Source organism: Cricetulus griseus, chromosome 2 (genome assembly GCF_003668045.3).
Source record: "Cricetulus griseus strain 17A/GY chromosome 2, alternate assembly CriGri-PICRH-1.0, whole genome shotgun sequence".
NCBI classification, from domain to species: domain Eukaryota; kingdom Metazoa; phylum Chordata; class Mammalia; order Rodentia; family Cricetidae; genus Cricetulus; species Cricetulus griseus.
Genome location: NC_048595.1, coordinates 173,378 through 200,627, shown reverse-complemented (window position 1 = coordinate 200,627; position 27,250 = coordinate 173,378). Strand labels below are relative to the sequence as shown.

At 46.3% G+C, this 27,250-nt stretch overlaps 2 protein-coding genes across 5 annotated transcripts; both read left to right on the top strand.

Annotated features, from left to right (window-relative positions):
* The first annotated feature begins 498 nt into the window (after positions 1-498).
* Positions 499-23,432, top strand: C2H1orf159 (chromosome 2 C1orf159 homolog). Of its 2 annotated transcripts, XM_027398624.2 has the most exons (10): positions 499-677; positions 6,208-6,322; positions 8,906-8,999; positions 11,662-11,737; positions 15,097-15,192; positions 15,495-15,560; positions 16,833-16,967; positions 17,278-17,303; positions 17,394-17,424; positions 18,708-19,727. In XM_027398624.2, exons 3-10 carry the CDS (start codon positions 8,928-8,930, stop codon positions 18,803-18,805), a joined length of 600 nt encoding a protein of 199 aa, XP_027254425.1. In that variant the 5' UTR covers positions 499-677; positions 6,208-6,322; positions 8,906-8,927; the 3' UTR covers positions 18,806-19,727. The 2 variants fall into 2 exon arrangements, with proteins under 2 accessions (XP_027254425.1, XP_027254428.1); XM_027398627.2 differs by lacking the exons at positions 499-677; positions 6,208-6,322; positions 8,906-8,999; ... (2 more) ...; positions 15,495-15,560; positions 18,708-19,727 and adding exons at positions 15,567-16,730; positions 22,952-23,432.
* Rnf223 (ring finger protein 223) lies at positions 11,662-27,250 on the top strand. Of its 3 annotated transcripts, none has more exons than XM_035439314.1 (3): positions 11,662-11,737; positions 24,008-24,402; positions 25,869-27,250. In XM_035439314.1, the coding sequence occupies exon 3, from the start codon at positions 25,878-25,880 to the stop codon at positions 26,643-26,645; it is 768 nt and encodes a 255-aa protein (XP_035295205.1). In that variant the 5' UTR covers positions 11,662-11,737; positions 24,008-24,402; positions 25,869-25,877; the 3' UTR covers positions 26,646-27,250. The 3 variants fall into 3 exon arrangements, with proteins under 3 accessions (XP_035295205.1, XP_027254429.1, XP_035295204.1); XM_027398628.2 differs by lacking the exon at positions 11,662-11,737 and adding an exon at positions 23,483-23,731; XM_035439313.1 differs by lacking the exon at positions 11,662-11,737 and adding an exon at positions 23,486-23,547.

The following is a 27,250-nucleotide window of genomic DNA, read 5'->3' as shown; positions in this document are numbered from 1 at the left end:
GTTCACCCTGGATGTGGCCTCCCACTTGGGAGGAACCGGAGTCCAAATCTCTACGAAGCCACCAAGATAAATAAGAAAACCGAGATTTTTACAAAAAGCTTAATTTGAACTCTGTACGTGTTTACTTTGAAATGGGGCTAGCCAATCAAATCATGTTTTAAGTAAGTTTGAGATGCATCTGCCCCATCTCAATCACAACCTAGGGCTAGTTAAATATTCCAAAAGCTACCGTGACTTTGAGTGGAAGAGCTGAGATCTTTTCAGATCCTCCAGGGCGAGTTGGCAAGGCACTCAGAAGTCACAACTCCTACCCAACCAGCCTAGAGCCAGACCAGGCACCGATTGGCCGCCGCTAGGGACGTTGGGGAATGTAGTCGTGGTGTCGTGTCGTCTCCCCCTCCTCCCGCCCCCGCCCCACCAACCTTCCCCCCCCACCTCCGCCACCCAGTCCAAGTCTCAGACTATATTTCCCAATCAGTGCTCTGGGCATAACCCAGCTTCCTGGAAAGAATCCCGGACGAACGGGGCGAGGGGGCCGCCTGGAGTTGTAGTATTTTGTGCAGAGCGACACCCGCCAACGCCTTGGCAGGGGTGGACCAGAGACTACAAATCCCAGGGGGACCTTGCGGGGCGTTCGCTAGGCGGCCGGTACGAAAGAGGAACCCGCCTGGTGTATGGTGAGTGGGGTCCCTGGTCTGACCGAGGTGGCTGCCGCAACTACGCGATAAAGGCCGCGGGGCTCCGGGTAGCTCAGACTCCAGGACTCGCCCAGGGCCCAGCGGAACAGTGTCCATCCTGTCTCCCTTGCAATTTTGTCAGTGATGCGGCGGTACGGGAGGAGCCGGGAGCGGAGCGTGGCGGTTGCGCGAATGGGCAGACAGGGAGGGGAGGCCGAGCGGAGGAAATGGACCGCAGGCAGCACGGGGGTGCACCGGAGCGGAGCAGGACGTGGGAGATGTGGGACTTCCGTTGGTCTGTTGGTGTCAGGAAATTGTAGAGGTCCTGCCACGGGATGTGGTCTTCTTGAGGACTTAGCTGTGCGTACTAGTTTATCAGTGTGACACATTTCCCACCGCATTTCGGCCTTTGGCCTTTACAGTTTCTCCCCGCAACTCTATTCCTAGTGAATTCTCAATTCAGTAGGTCTATTAAAGGTATCAAACTTGGCCCGGTGTTTTGTTTTTGTTATGAGACAGGGTCTGGCCATGTAGCCCCTGTCAGCCTCAAACTTGTGATCATCTTGCTTCTATTGGCCCATAATTTTGTTGATGGTGTTTCTTAGTATTACTACAGTGTAGAGAAGGCAGAACGGCGGAGGTCTTTTTTTTCATTTCTGTTTTTTCCCCCTTGGAGATGCGGTGTGTGGGGCCCTGGTGTGTGTGTGGAGGGTGGGGGAGTTAAATCTAGAGCCTCTCACATTTTAGGCCCTTTTCATTTTCAGCCCCTGCTTTTTCTCTTTCATAATCCTGCAGAAATCCATGGCTTGGCTTCGATTCCCCAGGTTGATTCAGGTCACAAAAATAGTTTGATGGTAGGTGCACTTGAAAATTAAGAGTCACACAATAATTTGGGTGCTTTTTTTTTTATTATTTTTACTAACCCTGAAGCTTATAGAAGAAACTACAGATCTGGATTAGACAGATAGTTTCTTTTCTTGGCTAGCATATCCTGGCCTCAATAGTCTTCCCCAATGCAAGCACATATCTTGATGAGCTTGAGCTCATCTTAGGTGAACTCTCTTGTCCACTGACAGCATCTGTCACAGAACCTCTGAACTAGCTTGCATCTATTCTTCATAAGATCTATAAAATAACTTAGATCTACAAGATAACTCATTTAAAGAACAGTGGTGGCACATACCTTAATCCCAGCAGACAGGAGGCAAAGGCAGGCAAATTTCTGAGTTCCAAACCCCAAGACTGCCGGGGCTATACAGAAAAACCCTGTCTTGAAAACCCAAAATGATGATGATGATGATGAGCATTGCTTAGGGGCTAGAGAAATGGCTTAGTGGTTAAAAGCAAGTATTCATTCAGCAAGAAAATGTGATGCTCACAACCACCTGTAACTTCAACTTCAGAGGATCCAACTCCTTCTGGCCTCCACTGGCACCTGCATTTTATGTATATAAATATACATACATATAATTACATAATTAAAAATAAATCGCAAAAAAATAAACTATGTGCTGGAGAGATGGCTCAGCAACTAAGAGCACTTGTTGCTCTTGCAGAGGCCAAGGTTGAGTTCCCAGCACCTACCTTGTGCCTACAATCATCTGTAACACCAGTTCCAGGGGATCTGGCACCCTCTGGCCCTCTGCAGGTACCAGTCACCCATAAGTAGATTAGGCTATTCTCAAACTCAGAAATCCACCTACCCCTGCCTCCAGAATGGGATTAAAGGCCTGTACTACCACTCATGGTACATCATTTTTTTTTTTTTTCTTTTTGTGGGTTCACCGAATTCAGTTAATGCTGTCTGTTGGAATGTTAACTGACCTTGTTGGTTTGCTCTTGTACAGTAGCCATAGTTTCAGTAAGTTTATGTGTACAGTAGTTATATCATGTCCAGAAGACAGCAATTTACAATATTATTCTTCATCCTTCAGCTTTTAAATTCTTTCTGGCCTCTCTTCCACAATCTTACCTGAGCCTTGGGTAAGGGAGGGTTGAGATAGATGTCCTGTTTAGGGCTGAGCATGCTTATTCTCAGTTCTTCCACCACCAGCTACCTTATAATGTATTACCTTATTTATGTATTTATTTGTTTAATTTATTGAGACAGCATCTCACTATGTAGACCAGGCTGGTGTTGAACTCAGAGAAATCTTCTTGCCTCTGCCTCCCAAGTACTAGGATTAAAGGTGTGAACTGCTACACCTGACCTAGATTACCTTTTAAGGGAGAATATAATAGTATGTGACATTTTAAATCTTTGGCATATGTCAGTATGTTATGTTACTACCCAGGGCCAGATGTGCACATCAGAAAACACCAAAATACGATGGAGAGGGATTAAAGAAGACCATGTTGACTTCTGGCTTACACAGAATTCTAAACATGCATGTATACCACACACAACAGAAAAGAATATGTAGGTATCAGTGAGATAGCTCAGCAGCGAAAGCACTTTTCCACCAAGCTTCACAAAGCTAAGTTTAGTTCTTAGGACCCAGATAGTGAAAGAAGAGAACTGACTCCCACAAGTTGTCTTCTGACTTCCGTGCATGTGTGTGTGTGCATGCGTGCATGCGTGCTTGTGTGTGTGTGTGTACACATAAAAAATAATCAAAAATTTAAAAATTATATACAGAACTGCTGAGAAAGTGGGGTGGCTCAGTAGGTAAAGGGATTTACAGCCAAGACTGACAACCTGAGTTTGATCTATGGAACCCACATGGTGAAATAAGAGAACTGACTATTGTTCTCTGACTTCCACATACATGCTATAGCATGTGTTTAATGAGATGTGTGTGCATACTAATCATACTGATGTGCATAACACACACTAAGTGAATAAATAAGTACATGTTAAATAACTGCCATTTCTTACTAATTGAATGACAATTCAACTAAAACAGGTAAAAGATGTGAAAAGACACTTCAGTAGTGACTTTTAACATGTGACTAATAACATGAAAAGATGGAGATATCACTTTGTGCCCACCAAATATTGGTGAGGGTGCAAAGCCTTTGAGCTCTTCTGCTCTGCTGGTGGGAAAGTAAAGAGGGACTATATATATGGAAAAAAGTTTGACAGATTAAACATACCTCTGATCCAATACAAATTCCTGGATTATTTACCTATGAGAAATAGAAATACAGGTTTACACAGTGTGTGCTCAAGTGTCAAGGGCCATGAGAAATACAGCAGAATAACTAATATTCAACAGGGTGACCTACCACATGAGTGATAGGGTACTCCACCTGGCAAAGCCATGGAGCACACTGGCTGTAAAGATCAGTTGCTCCTGTTTGTATTTTCTCTTGTGAGTCACTTCATCTCTTCCCTAAGAATAGCTTTGGGTGTTTGCCACTGCTTGTGTGTGTTTATCTCTTGAAAATATACCATTTACTGGGTACCTGTATCTGTGGGAAGTCAGGAAGATGGTTTATTTCATTTGGTTATATAATCTTGATATATAGAATATCTACTGGGTGCTTTGTATTCTCAAATAGGCCCCAGAGTATCAGAGGTAAGAGCACCCTACTGTTTTTCCCAAGGCTGGAAGTAGCAGCCTTTGGATCTCACACTACATACCTTTAGCTTTTTTCTTTGATATAGCACTGAGAAGTCCCCTTTAATCAGCTAACATTTGTCGAAAGTGCCACCTGTTTACCTTCTGAAGCTTATGCAAATTGCCATGGCTCATGTGTTTCCAGCTACAGCTAAAGCAAAAGCCAATGCATAGAAAGCACAGAGCTACAGTGTCTCATCCCCTCCTCTTTTTTCTATATTTATCAATTACAAACTTCGAGCATAACTAACCACACACCACAGCTGTAGTTTTACTTACTAACTCCCCTTTCCCTTCTTAGTAATCATAGCCCCTTACTCCATTTAACCCTTCCCTACCTCTTAAGTTTTTCTGTGACATTTTACAAGTCATATCTCTGAGATGTGAGGGGCCTGCTTTTGTCAAAGATCTTATCTGCCTTCCTGGTTCTGAGAGATATGCATACCCAGTATCCTCGATATTACCAGAGAATTGCTAATCTGTGTCTGTATCAGAGAAAACTTTTGAGGAAAAAAAATTTTTTTTTTTTTTTGAGACAGGGTTTCCCTCTGTAGCTTTGGAGCTTGTCCTGGAACTAGCTCTTGGAGACCAGGCTGGTCTCAAACTCACAGAGATCCACGGCCTCCCAAGTGCTGCTGGGACTAAAGGTGTGCGCCACCACCACCTGGCTTGAGGAGAAGTCTTAAAGAGAGCTTTTGGAGAGAAACATTTGAAGAGAACTTTAGAGGAAGAACCTTTTGTTTTAGAATAAAGAGCTATGGGAATGATACGCATATGAACTGATTCATTTACTCTCAGATCTTTTTAGTTAGCCCCACCCCCTTGCTGTAAGCCTCTGGCCTGGACCCTGAGAGGACACTGAGGCTGGAACTTGGAGGCCTTCATTATTCAAAGACCTATGATTTCCAAAATAGTAGAATCAGCTAGGAACCTGTCAGCAGGTGATAAGCAAAGGAAATAAGGTATAGCCACATAATAATAGCATAGTAAACAAAACACACATAATGCACTACATCTAAAGATCCTTGGTGCTGAATTAAAGGAACCATTTATATTGTATGTTCTGTTTTTATGAAATTATAGACTTCTTTGTAGTGACAAAGCCAGTGTGATTGCCTGGAGCTGAAGGTTGAGGATGGGGGGCTCATAGAAGGCTGTGATGCTATATATATATATATATTTTTTTTTTTTGGTGTAGTGGTGGCCTCATAGGTACACAGTGTTTTCAGAACTCCCTGACTTGTCTATTTTAAATGGATGTGGTTATTGTGTGCAAATTATGCTTCAGTAAAGTTGACTAAGTAGCAAATGGCAGTGTTGATTGAAATGCTGGACTTTGGCTTCTTTTTTTTTTTTTTTTTTTTTTTTTACTTGGTCTGGGTCTGGGGATGTTCTTCTCAGAGTGAGCTTAGGGTCCTTAACATCTCAGAGTTTTCCTCCAGGACAGAGAAATATGGTCTTTGGTGAGCAAACCTTAAATTCATGGAAAAGTTGAAATTTGATTACATTCTGTGGTTGAGGGGTGGCCACACTGTAATATGAATGTGACTCTAAGAAGATTTCACACCTTAGAAAGAGATGTTAAGTCAAGCACAGAATGTATTTTGAAATTCAGCATGTATTACTGAAATAAAGAAAAAGTATGTACTAATAATGAGTTCCAGAAAGGCTCTGGATAAAGCTTTATAGGTCACTCCTGCAGGCCTTAGAACTAGCTCTTCCCCCTGCAATGTGGTCATTTTCCTGGTAGTCCTGGCTTAAATCCAGTATAAAGTGAATTATAGTAAAAACTCCCACTTTTCCTCTTGATGGGACAGGGGCCTATACCATCCTGAACCTTCACCTCCGTGGGTCATGTAGACCCACATAATCCTTTCCCTAGGTCCCTTAAGTGGAGCTTCCCCTAAGCCAGAGAGTGCAGTTCCTCATTTTTAGCCTCAAAGGGAAACTTCTCTTTGTTCTCTCAGAGAGTCTACCTAGAAGCGAAGCTCAGGCTACTACTATACCAGAACTGGAGATGCCCAGCTTGCCTGCTATTTCAGTGCTGCAGTGGCCTCTGCTAAGTAAAAAGTCTTCATAGAGGTAATGTTTATTTTATTATTATTATTTGAGACAGGATCTCAGGTTGATCTTGAATACTATGTAGCTATACTACTTTTGATCCTCTTATCTCCAGCTCCAAAGTGTGCCACCATACCAAGTTATGCCTTGATCAAAAGTGCTTTACCAACTAAGCTATATCCTTAGTCTCATAAGAGGTAACATTGTTTATTTGTCTAAAGATTTATTTATTTTCATTTTATATGTTTGGGTGTTTGGCCTGCATGTATGTCTATACACCACATACATTCAGTGCCCTCAGAGGTCAGAAGAGGATACTAGAACCTCTGGAATTGGAGTTAAAGACAGCTGCAATGTGGATGATAGGAATTAAAATCCAGGATCTCTGGAAATGCAGCCAGTATCTCGCCAGGCCTGTTTTTTGTTTGTTTTGTTTTGTTTTTGTTTTTGTTTTTGTTTTGAGACAGGGTCTCGCCGGGCGTTGGTGGCGCACGCCTTTAATCCCAGCACTCAGAAGGCAGAGGCAGGTGGATCTCTGTGAGTTCGAGACCAGCCTGGTCTACAAGGGCTAGACAGGGCAGCCTCCAAAGCCACAGAGAAACCCTGTCTCGAAAAACAAAAAAAAAGAGAGAGAGAGAGAGACAGGGTCTCACTATATAGTTCTGGCTGGCCTGGAACTCACTAGGTAGATCAAACTGGCCTCAAACTCACAAGAGATCCACCACACTCAGCTAACTTTTGCTTTTTAAGAGGTAACCTTTGGGGCAAAAAATATTCTTATTTTGGACTTTGATTGATTTATAAGTACTACTTTATAAGTTAACACAAGTTTGTTGTAAAAGGGATTTCGGGGACAAGGAGCCTAGAAAGATGGCTTAGTGGTTAAGAGTAAGGACCCCGAAGCCGGGCATTGGTGGTGCATGCCTTTAATCCCAGCACTCGGGAGGCAGAGGCAAGCGGATCTCTGTGAGTTCTAGGCCAGCCTAGTCTCCAGAGCGAGTGCCAGAATAGGCTCCAAAGCTACACAGAGAAACCCTGTCTCAAAAAAAAAAAATTAATATACATAAAATAAAATAATCTTTGAAAAAAATTAAAAGGTATGGGGATGTAGCTTAGTGGATAGAATGCTTACCTAGTATACACAAGCCTTGGGTTCAGCCCCTAGCCCTGGATAAATCAAGCTTGATATTGCACATCTGCAATCATAGCACTTGGTGGTAGAAGAAAGAGGAATGAGAGAGATGGAGAGATGGCTCAGCAGTTAAGAGTACTGGCTGCTCTTCCAGAGGACCTATTCCCAGCACCCACATGGCAGCTCACAACTGTAACTGTTACAATCTGTAACTCTAGTTCCAGTAGATCTGATGTCCTTTTCTGTCCTCTGCAGGCATGCTCACAGTATGCAAATACCCACATATATGCCAGGTGGTGGTGGCACACGCCTTTAATCCCAGCACTTGGGAGGCAGAGGCAGGCAGATCTCAGTGAGTTTGAGACCAGCCTGGTCTACAAGAGCTAGTTCCAGGACAGGCTCCAAAGCCACACAGACAAACCCTGCCTTGGAAAAACAAAACAAAACATACATAAAAATTTTTTAAGAGTTTAAAAAAAGTAGTATTGGTACAGATTGAGTTCGAAGTCAACCAGCATACACAAAACCCTTATCCCCCAAACAGGAAAAAAAGTATTAAAAACTGTACACGTGATTTTACCTCAAGGTTCTGTGGTAGGTGCATGTTTTCCTCTATTATATTAAAAATGAGGCATATAAGCACTAAGCCAACAGTTTTCAGGGACCAGGTGTTCTAAGGTTTAAATCTCACCGTAATATTTGTGCTCCTTTTTGGTCTCTGGATCCTTCCTCTTGTTAGTACTCTTTTTTTGTTTGTTTGTTTTTGTTTTTTTGAGACAGAGTTTCTCTGCGTACCCCTGGCTGTCCTGGAACTCAGAGATTCACCTGCCTCTTCCTCCTGAGTGCTGAGATTAAAGGTGTGTGCCACCATGCCTGGTTTGTGACAATATATTTTTAAGCTAGGGTATTACTCTGGACCATGGTTCTGCCTTCAGAAATGCAGAACACTGATTCACTAAAAATTCCCAATGAACTTGTGTTTACCCCAAACCCCTAGCTACCTACAAGGAAAACATATCTTGTTAGTAGTGCTTAAGATGTGATTAGGGCTTCACTAGGACATTGTGTCTGCACCCTGGGAAGTCAGACGTACAATGGTCTTGCTTTCAGAATCCTGACAGCATAATATTAGAAGGAGGCATCAGTTCATCCCTCTCCGTCAAGACTCTGCCCACCTGCCTTGATTACTGAGTTTGCAGCCTTAAAACTATAGTGTGCAGGCCTATGAGCTCCTCACAACCCTAGCTATGCTAACAGTTGATACCATGTAACAAGGAGCTGATGTCTAGCTTTCATTTTGGAGGGGCAGGTAAGGGTGCTTTGACTGCATCACTGCTTCCCTGAAAGGCTGCCCCATCCTTTCCATTAAAGCCCTAGCCTCTCTACCTTGGCCCTGCCCTCCCAGTTATCCCTCTCTTAGCCCTACCCCCCTTTACCAGTACCTCCTCCCTGCACACTGTTCTGTCTTACAGATCTCCCTGTCAGCTCCCCAGCATGACACTGCAGTACCTCATGCTCCTGACTGCCCTCCTGATGGGAGGCTCCAGCAAGTCCACAGAGAGCAAGGTGGGTAATCCTGTGCCCAGTGGCAAAAAGTTGAAGCCTCCTCAGAGGCAATGGATCCTCACCCCATAAAAATTTCAGTCTTTGAATTTAGGGTTCACTGATGTTAGCCTAACCCTTAGAGTCTACCACTAGTGTTGGAAATGCCTGGACTTTGCCCATCACCTGTTTTGTTCTGCTTTCTAGAAGTTTCTCTGCCAGACCTACTTACTGCTATAGTTGGCCTAGAGTCTCTGCAGAACCACCCTCCAGAACTGCCTGTACCCCAGAGCTGCCTGCTTAGTTATTGCTTACTTGGGAGAACTAATGACTAGTAGGCACACATGGCATCCTGGCTCCCACCAGAAGTAGTTGAACAAAGCCAATGACACTCCAGTGAGCTGAGTTTTGGTATCTGGAATTGTGGTGCCATTATTCTCTCCAAGCCAGGCAGGATGGGGGGCCCACTGGTTGGGGGTGATGGTATGGGGAATCCCTTACTAACTAACATGGGTAATGAAAGGGATGGCTTGTGCACTGGGCCTTGATCTTTCCCATAGTGGTATGATACTCCCCTGTGTCCCTGTTTTCCTTTAGACACTCCTTACTATTAACCAGGCTCAGAGAACAAGAAAAACCACAAACTTGTAGTCTGAGGCAGTAGAATTGTGAGGGGATTTTGTTTTGTTTTATTTTTTTCAAGACAAGGTTTCTCTGTGTAGCCCTGGCTGTTCTGGAACTCATTCTGAGACCATGCTGGCCTCAAACTCAGAGATCTGCCTACCTCTGCCTCCAAGTGCTGGGATTAAAGGCATGTGCCACCCCCACCAGTCAGGATTAGGATTTAGGATTGTGAGTTTAAGACCAGCCTGGCCTACATAATGGATACTTTTTTTTTTTTTTTTTTTTTTTTTTTTTTTTTTCTGAAATAGGGTTTCTCTGTCCTGGAACTTGCTTTGTAGACCAGGATAGCCTCAAACTCAGAGATCCAAAGTGCTGGGATTTAAAGGCATGTGCCACAACCTGGCCAGAACTCTGTCTTAAATACAAATAAACAGGGTCAACAAGATGGCTCAGCAGGTAAGGGCACCACATTCTGCCAAGCCTGATGATTCTGAGTTACTAAACTGGAACCCACAGTTGAAACACTCCCAAAAGTTGTCCTCTGACCTCTGTCTGTATGCCCATACTATATATACACACAACAATAATAATAAATTTAAAAAGCTGAATGTTATGGCACATGCCTTTAATCCTAGCACTGTAGGCAGAGACGGGTAGATTGCTATGAGTTTGAGGCTACCTTGGCCTACACAATGAGTTCTAGACCAGCTGAAGCTACATAATAAAACTCTGTCTCAAAATAAAGCAAAAATAATAATAGATGAAATTCAGAAATTAAAAATAGAGAAAAGGCAAACTTAATATAAGTTTTACATTTCTTGAGTGCTTCTATAATGAAATAAGAACACCTGTGTATTTATGTTACTGTTTGAGGAAGTGGGATATTTCTAAGGAAGTATGATTGGACAGAGGGTGTGATCTGATGGTCATTAACTAGGGACCTAGCCAGGCTGGTGTCCAGATTCTTGTCCCCATGGCTTCAGAGACAAGGACCTACCCTTTCAATACAGGGAGGGCACTGTTCTATGAGGGCCTTAGCCTTTCCTTGAAGGTAAAGGGCAGGAGATAGTCAAAGACTTCTTGAGGACTTTCCAGTGTCAAAAGTATTCTATTTTGGGGCACTTTGTTCTGTGTCACACCTTGCCAGGCTGTCCAAGGTCCAGGTCCCAGGCCAATTCATTAGGTCTTACCCTTCCTGGCCTTTGGGAGACTGGGTAGCTGGTGTTGGACATACATAGCCAGAGTCTACCTTTATACTTAGTGGCTTATTCAGTCACCGAATATTTACTGCCACAGGCTCTGCATAGTCTAGACTTGGAGCCAGTGGGAGAAGGACCTGTTGGGTATTGACTCATGTGATGTGACAGGAGTGTAGTTCAGGTGCTTATAAAGATATCCCCAAAGGGAGATAGCCCCAACTCTATTTGTACCAGTAACTTCCAGGTTTGGTCTCTATGTCTAGGGCTGGAGTTTTCCCTTTGCTCTGCCAACATGGACTGCAGTAGGAGTAGAGTAGGAATACTCACTTATTGAAGGGATGTCACTTGACTCTAGAGTGAAGATGGAGTTTTTTTCCAGCCAGGTCCTGAAGCTGTTTAGTCCCAAATAAACACAGAGGCTTATATTAATTATAACTGTTTGGCTGATGGCTCAGTCTTCTTATTGGCTAGCTCTCCCTTAATTACTAGCCCATTTCTATTAATCTAAGTATTTCTACATAGTCTTGGCTTACTGGAGAATGTCTGGCATCCTATCTTCCTGGTAGCTACATGGTATCTCCCTTGAGGCTCCTCTGCCTTCCTCCTCCCAGCCTTCTCCTAGTCTGGTAGCCCCGCCTATCAGTCCTACCTGGCTACATCCTGCCTGTCCATTGGCTGAAGCAGCTTTATTCATCAACCAATAAGAGAAACATATATTCACAGCATACAGAAGGACCTCTCCCATCACTAGAGAGTTTGGGGGGTTATAGATAATGAGAAAGATAAGATCCTGTTATGATCAAATATGTCCTTGGCATGAGCTAGGCCTTTAGCAACCTGTCTCACAGATGTTTCTCCTCTAGGCCCAGCAACCTGAGTGTTGTATGAATGCAGTAGACTTCAATGCTACCTGCCCAGGCACAGGCCTATGTGGCCCAGGTAAGTGTCATTGTTGGAAGTAGATATCAGACTAGTCACCACCCTACCAGCATTCCTAGATGTCTGACAGCTGAGGGGATGGAGGAACTTGGGGCAGCACGGGCTGTGACATTGGGCAAAGGAGGCCTACCTGGGTTTCCTTCTTTTTTTGTTTGTTTGTTTGTTTGTTTGTTTTGTTTTTCAAGACAGGGTTTCTCTGTGTAGCTTTGGCGCCTATCCTGGTACTAGCTCTGGAGACCAGGCTGGCCTCGAACTCACAGAAATCCTCCTGCCTCTGCTTCCCGAGAGCTGGGATTAAAGGCGTGTGCCACCAACGCCTGGCCTGGGTTTCCTTCTTAAGCAACCTAACTACACCCTTGTCTGGTCCAGGCAGGACCCTGTAAGGGACTGTTTTCTGTAAAGGGCTAAGGATCAGAGAGAAGGAGGTTCAGAAGAAGAAGGAGGAGGCACAGGGTTCAAAAGGAGACTAAACCAGGATAGCACTTCCAGGAACTTAACAGCTCTTGGGGTACTTTTTTATATATATGTATAAGATTTATTTATTTTTATTCTATGTGTGAGTGTTTGCCTGTAGGTGTGCATATGTACCACATGCATACTGGGTACCCTCAAGTGCCAGAAGAGGGTATTAGGTCCTCTGGAACTGGAGTTATGGATGATTGTGAGCGTGGGTGCTAGGAACCAAACCCCGGTCTTCTTTAAGAATAGCAAGTGCATTTAACTGCTAAATCATCTCTCCTTTGGGGTAATCTTGACCCTGGCATATCTAGCAATGTCTAAAGGCATTTTTGGTCATCACAGCTGGTGATAAATGAGTTGAGGAGGGTGCTTTTGGCATCTAAAGGTGGAGGCCAGGGTGCTGTTCGCTAGCCTCAGTGCACAGGATGACTCTACCACAGAGGACAGTCCATCTCCAATGTCAGCATGCCCAAGGTGAGAGCGTTATCCCACAAAAGGTTCTAGGAGGCTATGAAGGTAGGACTTTCTAGAGGCAGCTAACAGAGGTTAGGGCTAGTGAAAGAAGACAAATAGGGGCATCTAGGAGAGGAAGTGAAATGTCAGGGCCACCCACTGTCTTGGCCTGTCCTGAAGCAAGAAATTGTTATGATAAAAAGGTGGTCAGTCTTGAGGGGATGACTCTGGGCTGCTATTAATTTTAGACTAGGACTGGCCCAGAGCTGTCCCTGGGTTTGTCAAGAGGCACTCCTTGGCACCTGTCCTGACTTCCATTACACTCAAGACTACAAGAACCCAGACTGCTCAGGAAAGCAGGCACCCCAAAATCATTGGTCAGATGCCATGGGAGGAGGACATGGACAAAATGTTGAGGCTGGAAGGGAGGTGGGGATCAATGATGAGTGTAGTGACAAGGGGAAGAGGGCATTGTTTTGCAATGAGCAGAGAAAATCTGAGTATGCTTTTTTAGGGTTTCTATTATGTGAAGAGACACCATGACCATGGCAACTCTTACAAAGGAAAACATTTAATTGGGTCTGCTTACAGTTTCAGAGGTTTGGTTCATTATTATCATAGTGGGACATGGTGGCATGCAGGCAGATATGGTGCTGGAGAAGTTGCTGAGAGTTCTACATCTTAGTCTGCAGGCAATAGGAAGTGAACTGTGTGCCACACTGGGGGTAGCTTGAACATAGGAGATCTCAAAGCCCACCTCTACAGTGATACACTTTCCCCAACAAGGTCACACCTACTCCAACAAAGCCATACCTCTTTTTCTATGGGAGCCATTTTCTTTCAAATCACCACAGATGTCAAAGAGCCTTCATCAGCCTTCTAACCTATAATTCTGGAAGTTGAACTTCTCTGGATCCCTTCACATTAACAGGAATGCCCAGGGCCTGGCATCTCATGGGGCAACAGACTGTCCAAAGATGGCTCAGTGGGTGCAGGCTACTAGGCCAAGGTAATGCTAGTCACAGAGGGTCTGGAATAAGGATGGATGCAAAGTCAGAATCTAAAGTCCAAGGTGTCTCTGGACACAGGTACAGGGATGGAGATAATCAAGTTTGTGTAGGGAGACGTGAAGCCCCATAGGCCTTCAGGACTACCACGTGTCTGTCTCTGGCTACCTCCTTTCCCTGCATTATCATTTAGCAACTCAGCAGCAGCCATGATAGAGTCAGTTGCATCTCAATACAGGAAATTAGTAAAAGGGATGATTCTGGGGAGAATCTCACTCCTTTTTCTGGTTTGTTTGTTATGTGTTTTGTTTTTATTTATTTATTTGTTTGTTCGTTTTTGAGACAGGGTTTCCCTGCGTAGCTTTGGAGCCTGTCCTGGTACTAGCTCTTGTAGACCAGGCTTGTCTTGAATTCACAGAGATATGCTTGCATTTGCCTCCCAAGTGCTGGGATTAAAGGCATGCACCACCACACCTGCTGAGACTCTCACTCTTTGTGCTAGGTTTGAACTGAGTACCCCATGTTCCTTGATCTTACCTTTAGTAGGCATAGTAGGCAGGAATCTTCCACCCAAGTAGAACTGAGCATTTGGACTTTGTTCCTGTGTGATTGTTTGCCCACAGCATTGGAAGAGCTGGAATGGACTGATGTCCCTCTTAGACCAATTGTCCACTGCTGTTGCTACTATCTCTGCCACCACAGAAAGGCTTCTATCTCACCACAACCCATCTGTTTGATCAGACATTATAACCTTCATTATTAAGGTCCAGTGATCCATGGTTTAGCTCTACATTAGCTCTGCCCAATATCCAGCCTTGGCATCAACATTTATGGGGCATGTGTATATTGGGGATGTTAGTAAAGGTATAAGATGGCTTTCAGGATGCCTTGACCAGAGAGGAAACAGCTGCCCACAAATCACTAGCCAATATAGGCCTGGTCACTCCCACAATGGTGTGTGGCTTTGGTCAGTGCCAATCTTGTATAGAAATTTGGCTTGATCCTGCTACAGAGACCCTGGGAAATGGCACAGGGACAACAAACAAACCTGCCCCGATGTAGAGTCCCAAGTGAGGGTACACTGCTGTATATAGGCAACTGTCTTGTATCCTAGAGGAAGAGGTTCTGGTGGATAAGGCTAGACCTTCACATGGTACCTATTAATTTTAATTAATTAATTAATTAATTTTCTGTCCTAAGCACCTTTGAAGAAACAACTGCCTTAGTGACAGACATCCACAGGAACTTGGTTGAGAACTCTGTGCTTTCTACTGAGTTTGTTTCTTTTTCTGGAATTGGGGCCTGTACCCAAAGTTTTCCACATTGTGTTAATGTTCCTGAATTGAAAATTACCAATTCATAACACAGGAAAGCTTGCAGAAGACAGTGAGATGACCTTGACTTACTTTGGCTGAAAAACCCTATCTCCTCCTGGTGCAGGTTGCTACAGGCATTGGAATGCAGATGGGAGTGTTAGCTGTGTCCGGTGCTGGAATGGGACCTTCCCGACATACAATGGCTCTGAGTGCAGAATTCGTATGTCTTCTCCAAGTTATCTACCCCAGCTTCCCCATACTTGACAAGGGTCCTCATGTCCAGTTTGGGGAGACACTAAGGGAACCATTGTACTTGTCCTCTCCAGTGGCAGTACCCACCTTATCTGTGAGCAGCCCCTTGGATCCCTCCCTGAGTATTCTGTTCACTAAGGACAGCTGTGGGTGAGAATTGCTCCTTGCTTTCTCATCTTTAAACTGAGATGTCCCTTAGGACCATATGTGGAGGCCTCAGTAGGGTACTGGTGATGGCCCAGGCCTCCCCTCAGTTCTGCTCTCCCATAGTCACTGGCCGGGGCATGCAGTTTCCCATGAACAGAAGCACAGGGACTCCTGGACAGCCACATTTTGGTAAGTCTCTTAGTTCATAAGTCCAGAACTGCGCTTCTGCTTAGGATCTAGGTCTGGGGCTAGGGCTCATCATCAGAGCTGATATCAATCCTGAACCACTGAGCCCACAGTGTCAATCCTGAACCACTGAGCCCACAGCAGACATATCCATGATAAAGTACTTTTTGCACAGAGCTGTGGTCAAGGAAATGGTCTGGAAAGAATTCCATGTCCACTCTGACCCCCAGGCCCTGGGGATTGCATCACCCCATCCCAACTTGCCCTTACAGGATGTAGGCTGCTGACAAGACTGCAAACACACAGGTCATATTTCCTGATCTGTTTTCAAGGAAGGGACAGCCACTATCTACCTGATGTCTGTATCTCCAGAGTCTTCCCAAGCCCACCTTAAATGAAGGCCTGGGGTGTAAAGAGTGGAAGAATATGTCTGGGGTAGCAGTATGGCCAGGCAAGCGAGAGAGAGGACTGGGGTGGTGCTGGTAGAGAAAATATGCCCAAGTCAGAGGAGCCCCCATAGGTTAGGGAGCTGGACTGAGCTCCAGTACAAGACTGCTTCTTCTGAGGTGACCCAGTCACTTTACGGACACATTATCTTGACCTTCATCCTTCAACAGTGCTGGGTCCTAGGCTTGGAGTCCTATTCTGAGAAGGCTCAGTCCTTCCCATGGGTCCTGTCAACCAGAAATTGCACTTGAAGGTGCTATCTTCAACAGTGGAAGTCAGCTACACAGAACAATGGTGTTTAGGGTAGGGTTAGTATAAGCAGGACCTTAGCCACATCTATTACACAGTGCCAATGAGACAGAGCATGGTCCATGGAATCTCAGTAAGAAAGATACTTCCCATGTTCTGTCAACTACTAACCCTTTAGCATGCCCTGATCCCAAACAAATGGAGCAGAGCAGGAGGCAGCTGCATGTATCAGAAGTGAGATGCAGTAAGAGTACCTGCTGCCAAGGCTGGAGGCTTGATTCTCACTCCAAGAGGCTGAGGGCATTCTAATGGAGAGAGCCCAGGGCCTGATACTTCTGGAGCCTGGAATTAGCCTGGGCCAGGAGAGCATGGGCAGTGTGATGTCCCTTGTCTTGTGGCTAGGTGTGTTGGCTTGTAGAGGAGCCTGAGTGCAGAGCCCTGCTTCTGACATGTGGCTGGTGCCTAGTAGGGGCTCAGGTATGTTTGGGGAATGGTGGGCCCCAGGGGTTAAGCAGGGAGCACTGGACATCCATCCCCCCAAGACCCAGGCTTTCCTGGCAGCTGTTGGTTTGCCTGCAGGGGGTCCTGATGTGGCAGCTTCCCTCTTCCTGGGGACACTCTTCATCAGCACAGGCCTCATCCTCTCTGTGGCTGGGTTCTTCTACCTCAAGCGCTCCAGTAAACTTCCTGAGGTTTTCTACAGGAGAGACAGAGGTACTTCCTCCTGTGGCTGAATTTCCACCTGCCTAGCCTCAAGGGTACTGTCCAGTGTCTGTCCCTGCTCAGGGTATAGGTGGTTCCCAGCGGGTATAGAACAGGCACAGGGACTCCACTGTGCCCAGACTCACCAACACAGAGTGCCTTTTGATGTTCTTATAGCTGAGAATGTGAGTCTGGGCCCTGCTGCTTAGAGTTCCCAAGGTAAGAGATGTGGCTGAGCAGCTGTCCAGGCTCCAGGTGCTCAGGGCACTCAGAGCTGAGGCAGCTGCTGGGCAGCAGAGTGACATGTTGTTTTCTTCCCCAGCCCCTGTCCTGCAGCCTGGTGAAACAGTAAGTAACCCACCCAACTAGATGAGCACCCTGAGATCTGTGTACCTGTGCCAGGCCATCCAAGTCTCACTTTGCCTTTCTCTTTTCAAGGCTGCGATGGTCCCCCTGCCACAGTCTTCAGGTACAGGCTACAGCATGTTATGGGAGTTGGGTGGAAGGGCTTACTGTGGACCAGTCTTCAAAGCCTTTTCTATGGTTTTATCCCCATAAAGGTCCCTCTCTGGAACCTGATCTGCTTTCACATACTCTGAGTAGGCAGGGACAAGGACAGGTGCTCAGCAGGCATTACTCCTCTTCTTTCCCATCAACCCACCTGGTTTCCATGCTGTCTTCCTTCCTCAGCTTAGGGCCAGACTCCCTGCTTCTTGTGTAGTCATGTCTAAGTCTAGCTCTGCTTGAGAGCTGCAAGGAACATGTCAGTTCTTGGGCCTTTCCCTGCCAGACCTATCAAAAGTTGTAACCCACTGTATAGAAGAGGCCATGAGCACAGAGAGGTTGACTGGCCAGTAAGCCCTAGAGCAGATTTATTTAACTTCTTACCCCATCTCGTTGTCTTCACTGTGCAGAGGTCTAGACTAACCAGTGACAGTGTTTCTCTCTTTTGAAGATAAAGTAGTTCCTTGATGACATCAGACCTACTTTATGCCAATTAATATCTGTCTCAAGTTCTCTGAAGCAGTCTTGTCCCTGAGTACATCACAGATGTTGTCAGTGACCTGTACCACCAATACAGCAAAATACACTAGCCACTTCACGAAAAGTGTATGCCTTGATAGTTCTTGGAGCCCGAAGTTAGAAATCAAGATGTTGGGGTGAGAGACATGTATTCTAAGGCTTGGTGGCTGGGGAATCCCTCATGTCTTTTCCAGCTCCTAGTGTCTCATATCTCCTGTGACTTTGTGGCCACATCATCCATGTCTCTCTTTCCTTCTGAAGAGGATAATAGTCATTGGATTCAGAGCCCACCTGCTTAATCTAGGATGATCTCACCTGCCTTAATAGAATCACATCTGCACAGACCTTTTTTTAAAATTATGGTTATGTTCATAAGTTTCAAAGCTCGGGGTATGACCCTGTCTTTAGAGGGTGCCATCCAACTCCCTGTACAGCATAATGCAGGTCTATACTCTGTACTAAGGAATAGCTGGGCAGTCTTCTAGGCTCAGGTACCAGGTGTGGGGTCTGGGGGTCTGATAGGAAACACTGAGCTCATGGGCACCTCCATTAGAAGAAACTGCCTTTGCACAAGTGGAGCCTAATGAGCATCACTTCCTTGTTAGAATAAACACCTTACATGGGCTTTGTGCCCTGTGGCTGTTCACTATGCTCCTGGGAGCCTACAGTGCTGGCAAAGACCAGAACGTCACCTATTTCTGATTCAGCTTATCTCTAACCCCATTTCAGTGAAGAAACCAAGATACATCAGGCGTGAGCAGCATCCAGACAAGAATAGGGATCCTTCTGCCTTCTCCACAGTGGAGGCCCACATCAGCAACGTCTGACCTGGAGGTCAACTGAGACTTCACAGCATAGCATTGGAGACCTAAGGCTCCCCTCCAGTGAGCTCAACACACAAAGGGCCTGGGGCTTAAGATAGGCCAGAATTGGCTCCAAGTGACAGATACATACAAATGCTAGGGGTAGCTAACCTCCATGTCAAGAGATCTTCTGTTCCAGCTTTACTGTATGGTTTAACAGGAGTAACCATCTGTTTGTGAGACCTGGGGACTCAAGAACAAGTCAGATCGAGCCTGGGCCCCTCAGGAGTCACAGCAAAGTTCCAGCATCTGTAACAGCTACAACATAGGCTTGATCTAAATGGTCAAAACTTCTGGAGGCCACCCAGTGGAACCCATGTTAGACAGGACTCTCTCCATCACCACCAAGCTAAGAAGAATGAAACCAAGGCCCAGACAGTGGAGAAAACAACCTGAAAACTGATATCAGAGAAAGGTTGCTCCAACGTTTCTGCTAAGGCACACATTTCTGAGATTTGCACAATTGGGTGTCTTAGGTTTCCTGATTCCAGAGACCAGCAGAACCTAGTCTCCCAGGAGCAGACTCTGGGTACTCAAAGTAAAATGTTTACCCACAAGGCTTCCATATCTGAACACTTGCAGGTCATTTGTGTCATTGAGCTTGTCAGTGGTCCTGTCTTTGCTGCTCTAAGCATCCAGAAGCTAGTGTGGCTGGTGGCATTGGCCATATGCTCCTGTGGAAGGAGGTGCCCTGTCAACTCATGCCACCCTCCTTCTATGGGTCAGGGGTATCTAGCATCTTCTTCAACATCTGGCCCACATCTGATCTTACTAATAATGATATGAGCTTACTTTCCCAGACTTGAACCAGTGGCTAAGGTAGCAGCAGTGATTTAAAGCTGGACCAATTAAACTAGACTAGATCTTCTCTCCTCTAGTCTTACTACCCCACGTGTTATCTATTCAGTGTGTGGGGGCCAACTGCCCCATTGCCATGTTCAGTGGACAGGGAATCCAAGAGGCAAAGAGGAGCCCCTCAGCAGGATCCAGGACCTGCCATTTATTGTCTGTCCATCTCCACATGTGACCCTGGCCTGTTCCATATATAACCCGTACCATTTTAGAACACTGTCTTGTATGAAGTGACTACCAAGCTCCTTAGGACTTGAGATAGATTGCCAATCAAGTGTGGCATGGTCCTTCAGATAAAACTACAGATGCAGCTGGGCGTGGTGGTGCACACTAGTCCCGGCACTTAGGAAGCAAAGGCAGGTGGATTTCTGTGAGTTCAAGGCCAGTCTGATCTACAAAGCAAATTCCAGGATAATCAAGTAATACAGAGAAAACTGTATTTTTTTTTTGTCTCAAAAAAAAATAGATACATCACTAGATTTTGTGGGGGTCACTGACAGTTTATGGATCCAAGTCACCCTTAGGGAAAACAGGACCCTCTATACTGGCCACCTAAGTGCAGCGTCGTGGTCCCACTCAAAGTGCATGGGTAGATGTGGAGATGTTTGTCTGCTGACTAATGGAGGAACTAGTTAAGGAGTGCAGAATGAAAGCGTAGGGATTCTAGAGGTCCTGCCTATTGTGGTTTGAATAAGAATGTTCTCCCATGGGCTTATATACCTGAATGCTTAGTCACCAGGGAGTGGCACTACCTGAGAGGAATTATGAGGTGTGGCCTTGTTGGAGGAGGTATGTCACTGGGGTGGGCTTTAGGGTTTCAAAAGCTCTAGCCAGGCCCAGTGACTTTCTCTTCTGCTGTTGCCTGTGGATCTGGATGTAGAAACTCAGCTCCTCCAGCACTATGTCTGCCTGTGTGTCACCATGCTTTTACCCATGCTGATAATGGACTAAACCTTTGAAACAGTAAGTGAGACCCAATTAAATGTTTTCCTTTATTGAGAGTTGCTGAGATCATGGTGTCTCTTCACAGCAATAGAACACTGACTAAGACACTGCCCTTGCTTTGTAATTTCTGTAGCCCTCTTTATGCACTGGTTAGAGGGCTGTGGACCAAGACATCTGCTGAAACCTGAAATGAGTTTGGCATCCAAAGAGCATCCCTCCATCCTTGGCCATATTTCAGAAAATGCTGGGGAGTAAGATGCCCTCAGGCTAAGGTGTAGGTTTCCAGACCCAAATTCTTTGTTCTGAAACCAAACGCCTTGCCCTGGGTCCTAAAGCAGAGTTGGGTGCTCTAGCCAACATAAGCACCTTAAAGCCTAGGGTTCCTCAGTATGATTTCTAACGAGAATTGGCAAGGGATGTTGGCAGTAATCAGGGAAGGCAGCATGAGAAAGTGGCTGCCTGTCTGGCTCTCGGGGGCCACAGATGGTTCCTCTACCAGCTCATCCTGAGTAACAAGTGCCCAAGCACTCCAAAGTGGAAACCTCAGATTATTCCAGCCACCTCCATGGGTCTGTCACTCATTTCCCACCCCTCTACTTTCTGGTCCCCACACCCTCATTCCTTCATATGATCAGTGATTTTTACTGGGCAGCACTGGAAGTGTTCCAAAGCCAGCTCATTAAGGATGGGTGGGACAAGAAAGGACCAACAATAGCATTAGGAGGTAGGCCAGGCCAGGCCAGGGACCCTTAAAGTGATAGGGCAGGGTTGGTCCTGCTTGGTCACAAGCATGGGAAGAACTGACACAGGACAAACCTACAAGATGGTCAGTACTAAACAAGTCTACCTCTTCCATCGCAGTACCCATGTACACCTTACTTGTGGGGAAACCAATTTCTACTCAGCTAGCAGCTGAGTCCTCAGGAGGAATTCTGGCCATAGGGCAGCCAGTACCAATAAGAATATGCAACCATGGGGGAGAAGGAATGGGGGTGAGGAGAGGGAGAGGGAGAGGGGAAGTACATGTGAAACAAGCCTGTTCCCTAAGTTGAATTAATAATAATAATAATAATAATAATAATAATAATAATAATAATAAAAAGAGAAAAATGCAAAAAAAAAAGAATATGCAACCAGCATCCCATATCCATTGTTGAATGGTCAGCAGAGATGACTAGCACCAGGCAAGCAGAGATGAGGGGTGGGCCTAAGTTTGAACCTAAAAAAGGTCCTGGTCTTAAAAGACCTCATACACTAGCCATGCCTTGTCTCCCAACAGTTCATCATCAGGGACTTGCATCCAGGTCCACAGCCTTGGTGGTGAGGACTGTAGTCAGGGAAGGTTTGGGAGTACTTCTGAGAGGCTATGACCTCTTTGGTAAGGATGGGGTAAGTAAGTTAACCCTAGAGCAGTGGGGCCCAGAGTGAGGAGATAGGAAATAAGGTTGGCCTTATGGGCATATGCTAAAACAAATGCATACACATGCTCAGTCAATGATAGTTGTATGTTAATGTGCACATCCATACATTGATTTGCTTGGTGATTTCTGTCACTTTCCTGCTGGTTAGGATAGGGTTAAGATGGACCTGTTTACTGCCCTTAACAGTGTATAGTCCAAGTTCTTCCTGTATTGGCTGGAGCTCCTCAAAGTCCTAGTCCCTCTGTCAGCAGGGAGTTGACTCCCCTGGGGTCAGGCCTGGGAGAAGGCCAGGGCTGTGAGAAACCTGATAGATTCCTAAGGCCTCACAGCATACTTGCCTCTGGACATTGACTGTTCACTGGGTAGCGTTGGTGACCTCAGAGCTTGGATACTCCCAGGAGCCTTCTGAAGATTGTTCCCAGAACATCTGAGACTCCAGTTTCCTAAAGGCAGCATGTGACACAGAGTCATACTCTACTCAGAGCACTTGAACTGGGCCCTTAGCAGCTTTTCCTTCTTAGCACCCTCATACCCTCTACAGTCATGGACTCCATCGCCTTCCACCTCCTCTCTGGACCTCTATTTTCCCTTGAACCTGTAATTACCTGGGCCCCATTTTTGATTACTAGTACTCATGGAATTAGGCAGGAGAGCCTCAATCCTTCCAGAGTTCAGACCCCTTTCCTCTGATAGGACATTGTCCCCAGGTTCCCACAATCCCCCATATCTTAGCTCCTTTCAAAGTTGGCTTTGATCATAAACATATCTAGGAGCAAAATTGTGGTAGCTTCTGGGGATCTGGACCATTGGGTGGTACTTTCGGGTAGGTACTTTGAGTACCTAAGGGCAGCCATTTCTTCCATCATGATGAGGTCCTCCTCCCTTCCCACAGGCCTATGTGAGAGCTCCCATCTCAGGACCCTGCAATTCATTGTGCTTGGCCAGAAGAAAACTAAATCTCAGGGACAGGGAAGAACCTGGCCTGACCAAAGTAGGCGAGGAAAAGAAAAGACCACTGGTGTTATTGAGTCTGGTCAGCAAGAATATCTCAGCACAATGGACCTGGGGCAGGCCAGCGGCTGCCTATGCTACTGGTCACAGTCTCCAGTCCATCCCACTACAGTGTGGCAATCCCTGCCCAACCCTAGATGCTCCTTGCCCACCAACTCCTTTGAACAACACTTTCTTCTACTATGTCACCTGATCAAAGTTTCTTGAGATCCCATCTTTCCAAGAATACCTACAGGCTAGGGGCTTCCTTCCTGAAGTGTGGAACAAATGGTGCCAAACAGGTACCCGTAATATACTGTAGCCAGCCTGGGTCATTATTATTATTTATTATTATTTTATTGTTTATTGATTTTTTTTTCAAACAGGGTTTCTTTGTGTAGCCTTGACTGTTCTGGAACTAGCTCTGTAGACCAGGGTGACCTCAAACTCAGAGTTCCATCTGCCTCTGCCTTCCAAGTTTAAATTAAGGAATTAAAGGTATGTACCACCTCCCCCTAGTATTCTTAACTTGACCCACCATCTAGGCTGTTGCTCAGGCCTGCCTAGCCCTGACCTCTCACCCCTACTTCCTGCAATCCAGGACAAGGAGGTCCCCAAAGGCAATAGGGCTCTGAAGCAGCAGCACATGAGGGTTTTGCATGAAGCAATTGTGAGAATATAGGTGAGATGGGAGAAGAAGGGGCAGGACATTGGTGGGCACAAGTAGATGGGGCAGAAAAGTGCAAATTGGGCTGTGTCTGAGTCTGTGCTAGGCTCATTGAAGGGTCCCTTCTGAGTACACTTGGGACCAGGTGAGCACACTTGCTTTCCAAAGGAGAGGGGCTTTGTCTGAGTACCTGAGCATCTGCTCTCAGTCTGGAGTCCTAAGACCAGAGGCCTGTTCTGATCCTAGACCCATCCTGACTGTAACCCTTCCCCTGGCTCCCCACCCATTCAGGGCCTGCCAGGGAGAGACCAGCCAATCTCTGGTGTTCCGGGTGTTCAGGGCCACACCCCCAGCTGCCATTAGCTGGAGGGTATAAATAAACCTGCTTCAAAGCTCATGGCCTGAGAATTCACACTGTCTCAGTCAGCCTGCTCCTGGATGAACACATACATCCTGCCTCCCATTCCCACATACACACAGAAGAGGCACACCAGCTAGACCGGTGCCACAAGAAGGCTGTTGACTGCTGGCCTGTGGAAAAACACCTGCCAGGTGGAGCGGAGACTTGACTGGACCTGAAAAGGGGGTAACAAACTCTGCTAGAACTGGTCAGCCTAGAGGCACAGTGTTTTGCTGTGGCTGGTGAAGAGGATCATGCTCAGGAACTGCTGACTCTCAGCTACCAGGTAAGGCCAGCTCAACCTGTACTCACCTTTCACCTATGCAGTCTCAGGGTGAGGTCCCTTCATGGAAGGTGAGGCCTTGTGCTACAGAACCAGTCCTATGAGCAGCACAGGTCAGGGGAGGATAGACCTCATCAGACCTTGTCAAGACCACTGCTGCATCCAGGAAGTGGTGACATTGAATGCCAGAAGGTTGCAGCCCTCATGATGTCACATGATTCACATAGACCCAGTGATGATTCAGCAATCCTTGAGCCATTCTTTTTACTCACCCACTTGGGGTTGACCAGTGAGGCAGGGAGGAGGGGTCATCTCTGCTGTGACTGCTGGGCCCCCTGGATTATAAAGCCAAGGCTTTTGTGGTGAAATACTCTTCTCTGGTCAGGATGCCTATTGCTCTTGAAGTGCCATCTTGGCCTACAGGAGGTTAGTGAACATTACTAAGTGGTCAGTATTTCTAGAATTCCTCTCAGAGAAGTGGAGTGAGCTGTCAAAGAAAGCCTGGATCTTCTATATCCCACCTTCTCCTTGACAGGCAACTGTATTATGACTAGATATTGACAGAACAGGGCAGGTGCGTGTGTGTGTGTGTGTGTGTGTCTGTCTGTCTGTCTGTCTGTCTGTCTGTCTGCACAAGTGCATGTGTGAGCATGTCTGAGGCAGCTTCATTTCTCTGATCACTGGCTAAGGACCATTTTTATAACCCTTGACCTCTGGCATGTGTTTCTATCCCTACCAAACAAGCTGGCCACAGATTCCAGGATACAGCTGTTTAAAAAAACTTCTCAGGTCCCTACTAAGGCTCTCCCTGTTTCTCAGAGCTTTGTGGACCTAGCTGTTCTTCCAAAGACCCCAAACTCCTTACATATCTGCTGGCAACTCAGATGTATGCCATACAAATCAGGGACCCACAGTGGGACCAAATTCAAACCCCTTCCACCTGTTCCAGAGCCACAGGTAGCTCATGAGCCTGCCAGGGCCCAGCTTCTCATTGGCTCTGATCCAGAAGACCTTAGCTAAGTCACTCCACTTTGGAGCTGCCTTCTCTGTTGGAGCTGTTAGTATTTTATGGCATGGGTTCAGCCTTGCAGAGCACAGACATAAATAGCAGTGGCAGTGGGCCACTCTCATTATCAGCATGGGTAAATATAGGCAATATTTATAATATAATATAAATATAGGCAATAAATATATCCAGAATCATGTTGACAACCCCTAGCACATAGCCTCTATTCTTGAAACCCATCTAGACTGTCCATGCCTGGGGTACCATGGGATTGTTGACCTTATAATAAATGCAAGAGGATAGGTTACAGTTTGTCCATGGATGGGATTTTGGAGGTACTTACAGGTGGATAGTGTCTGTCATTGGAATCTTTGAATTTGATGCTGGGGAAGAGAAGAAGAGGTATGACAGGCTGGCTTAACAGAAAAAACAGCTCATGATGGCCTGTCTCTCTGTTCCACAGCTCAGAATCATGTCATCAAGCCAGCAGGTGTGGCATACAGCTATGCCACCCCATTGCCAGAGCAGCTCCACAACCACAGTGCCCAGGTCTCCTGGTTCAGTTGGCAGCCCCAGATCCCCCAGTACTCCTGGCTCAGAGAAGGTGGCCTCCCCACTGGAGTGTTCCATCTGTTTCTCAGGCTATGACAACGTCTTCAAGACGCCCAAGGAGCTCTCCTGTACTCACGTCTTCTGCCTTGAGTGTTTGGCTAGGCTGGCGGCTGCCCAGCCTGCAGGCCGTCCTGGCAGAGAAGCTGTGCCCTGCCCATTCTGCCGGCAGCCTACAACTGTACCTGCTGCTGGAGCTCCTGCACTGCGCACCAGTCGTCAGCTACAGGCCAAGATGCCGGTGCACCTACGGAAGGAGGAGCCTGTGTGGCTTGAGGGCACCAAACTGTGTTGCCGTCCCTTGCCCACCACTTCTGGACAAGAGGCCAGTGACTTTGTGTGTGTGGATGTAGGCCTGAGCAAACCAGCTGAGCCCACCCTACCTGCACCTGTCCAGGATCCTGCACCCAACCAAGGCTATCTGGCCCGCTGTTGGGCAAGATTTGGAGACTGGCGTCGTGTAACACTGGTGTCTGTGCTGTTGCTAATGCTATTTTGTGTGGTACTCTGGCCTGTGCAATGTGCACTCAAAACTGGAAATCTGCGCTGCATTAACCGGCCACCTGCAGCCACTGCCACTGTCACCCCCATTACCAATGCCCTCTTTTTTGGACCTCTAGCCAACAACTAGGGTCAACACTTGGGCCAGGCCAGCTATCCCACTTGCTCCATGGATAGATCCTGACCTACATAGATCAAGAACACAGCTTTGGAAGTTGGTCCCCCAGAATCAAAGACACATGTGCCCCTCACTCTCTCGGGCTGGGTGCCAATGGATACAAAAGGGTCTTCAAAGCCTCTAAGAAATACAGGCTTCTAAGAGCCCCAGAATCTGCCCTCTGACCCTGTCACACAGATGGGGAAAGGAACCCAGGAATGTCTGGTCAGGCCCCTGACCTTCCTGAACACATCGAATTGCCCAAAAGGCAGTGGTTTGCCATCCTTCCTTTTTTTTTATTAATTAAATGTATTCATTTATTTTACATCTTGACCAAAGTCCACCCCTTCCTCCCCCACCCCCGGTCCTTCCTTTCATAAGACATTTTACCAGGATCCCTCCTTTCTCTAGAAAGGACTGGACTTTTCCACTTGGTAGGGATGCTGAGCAGCTACTTCTCTTAATAAGAGTGAAAATGAAGAAGCAGGACGCCTCTGCCCATGCTACAGCAGCAACTTGCCAGCTCTCTGTGGCCATTATGAATGGTACATTTAAAAATAAATTATTTTGTATGAATA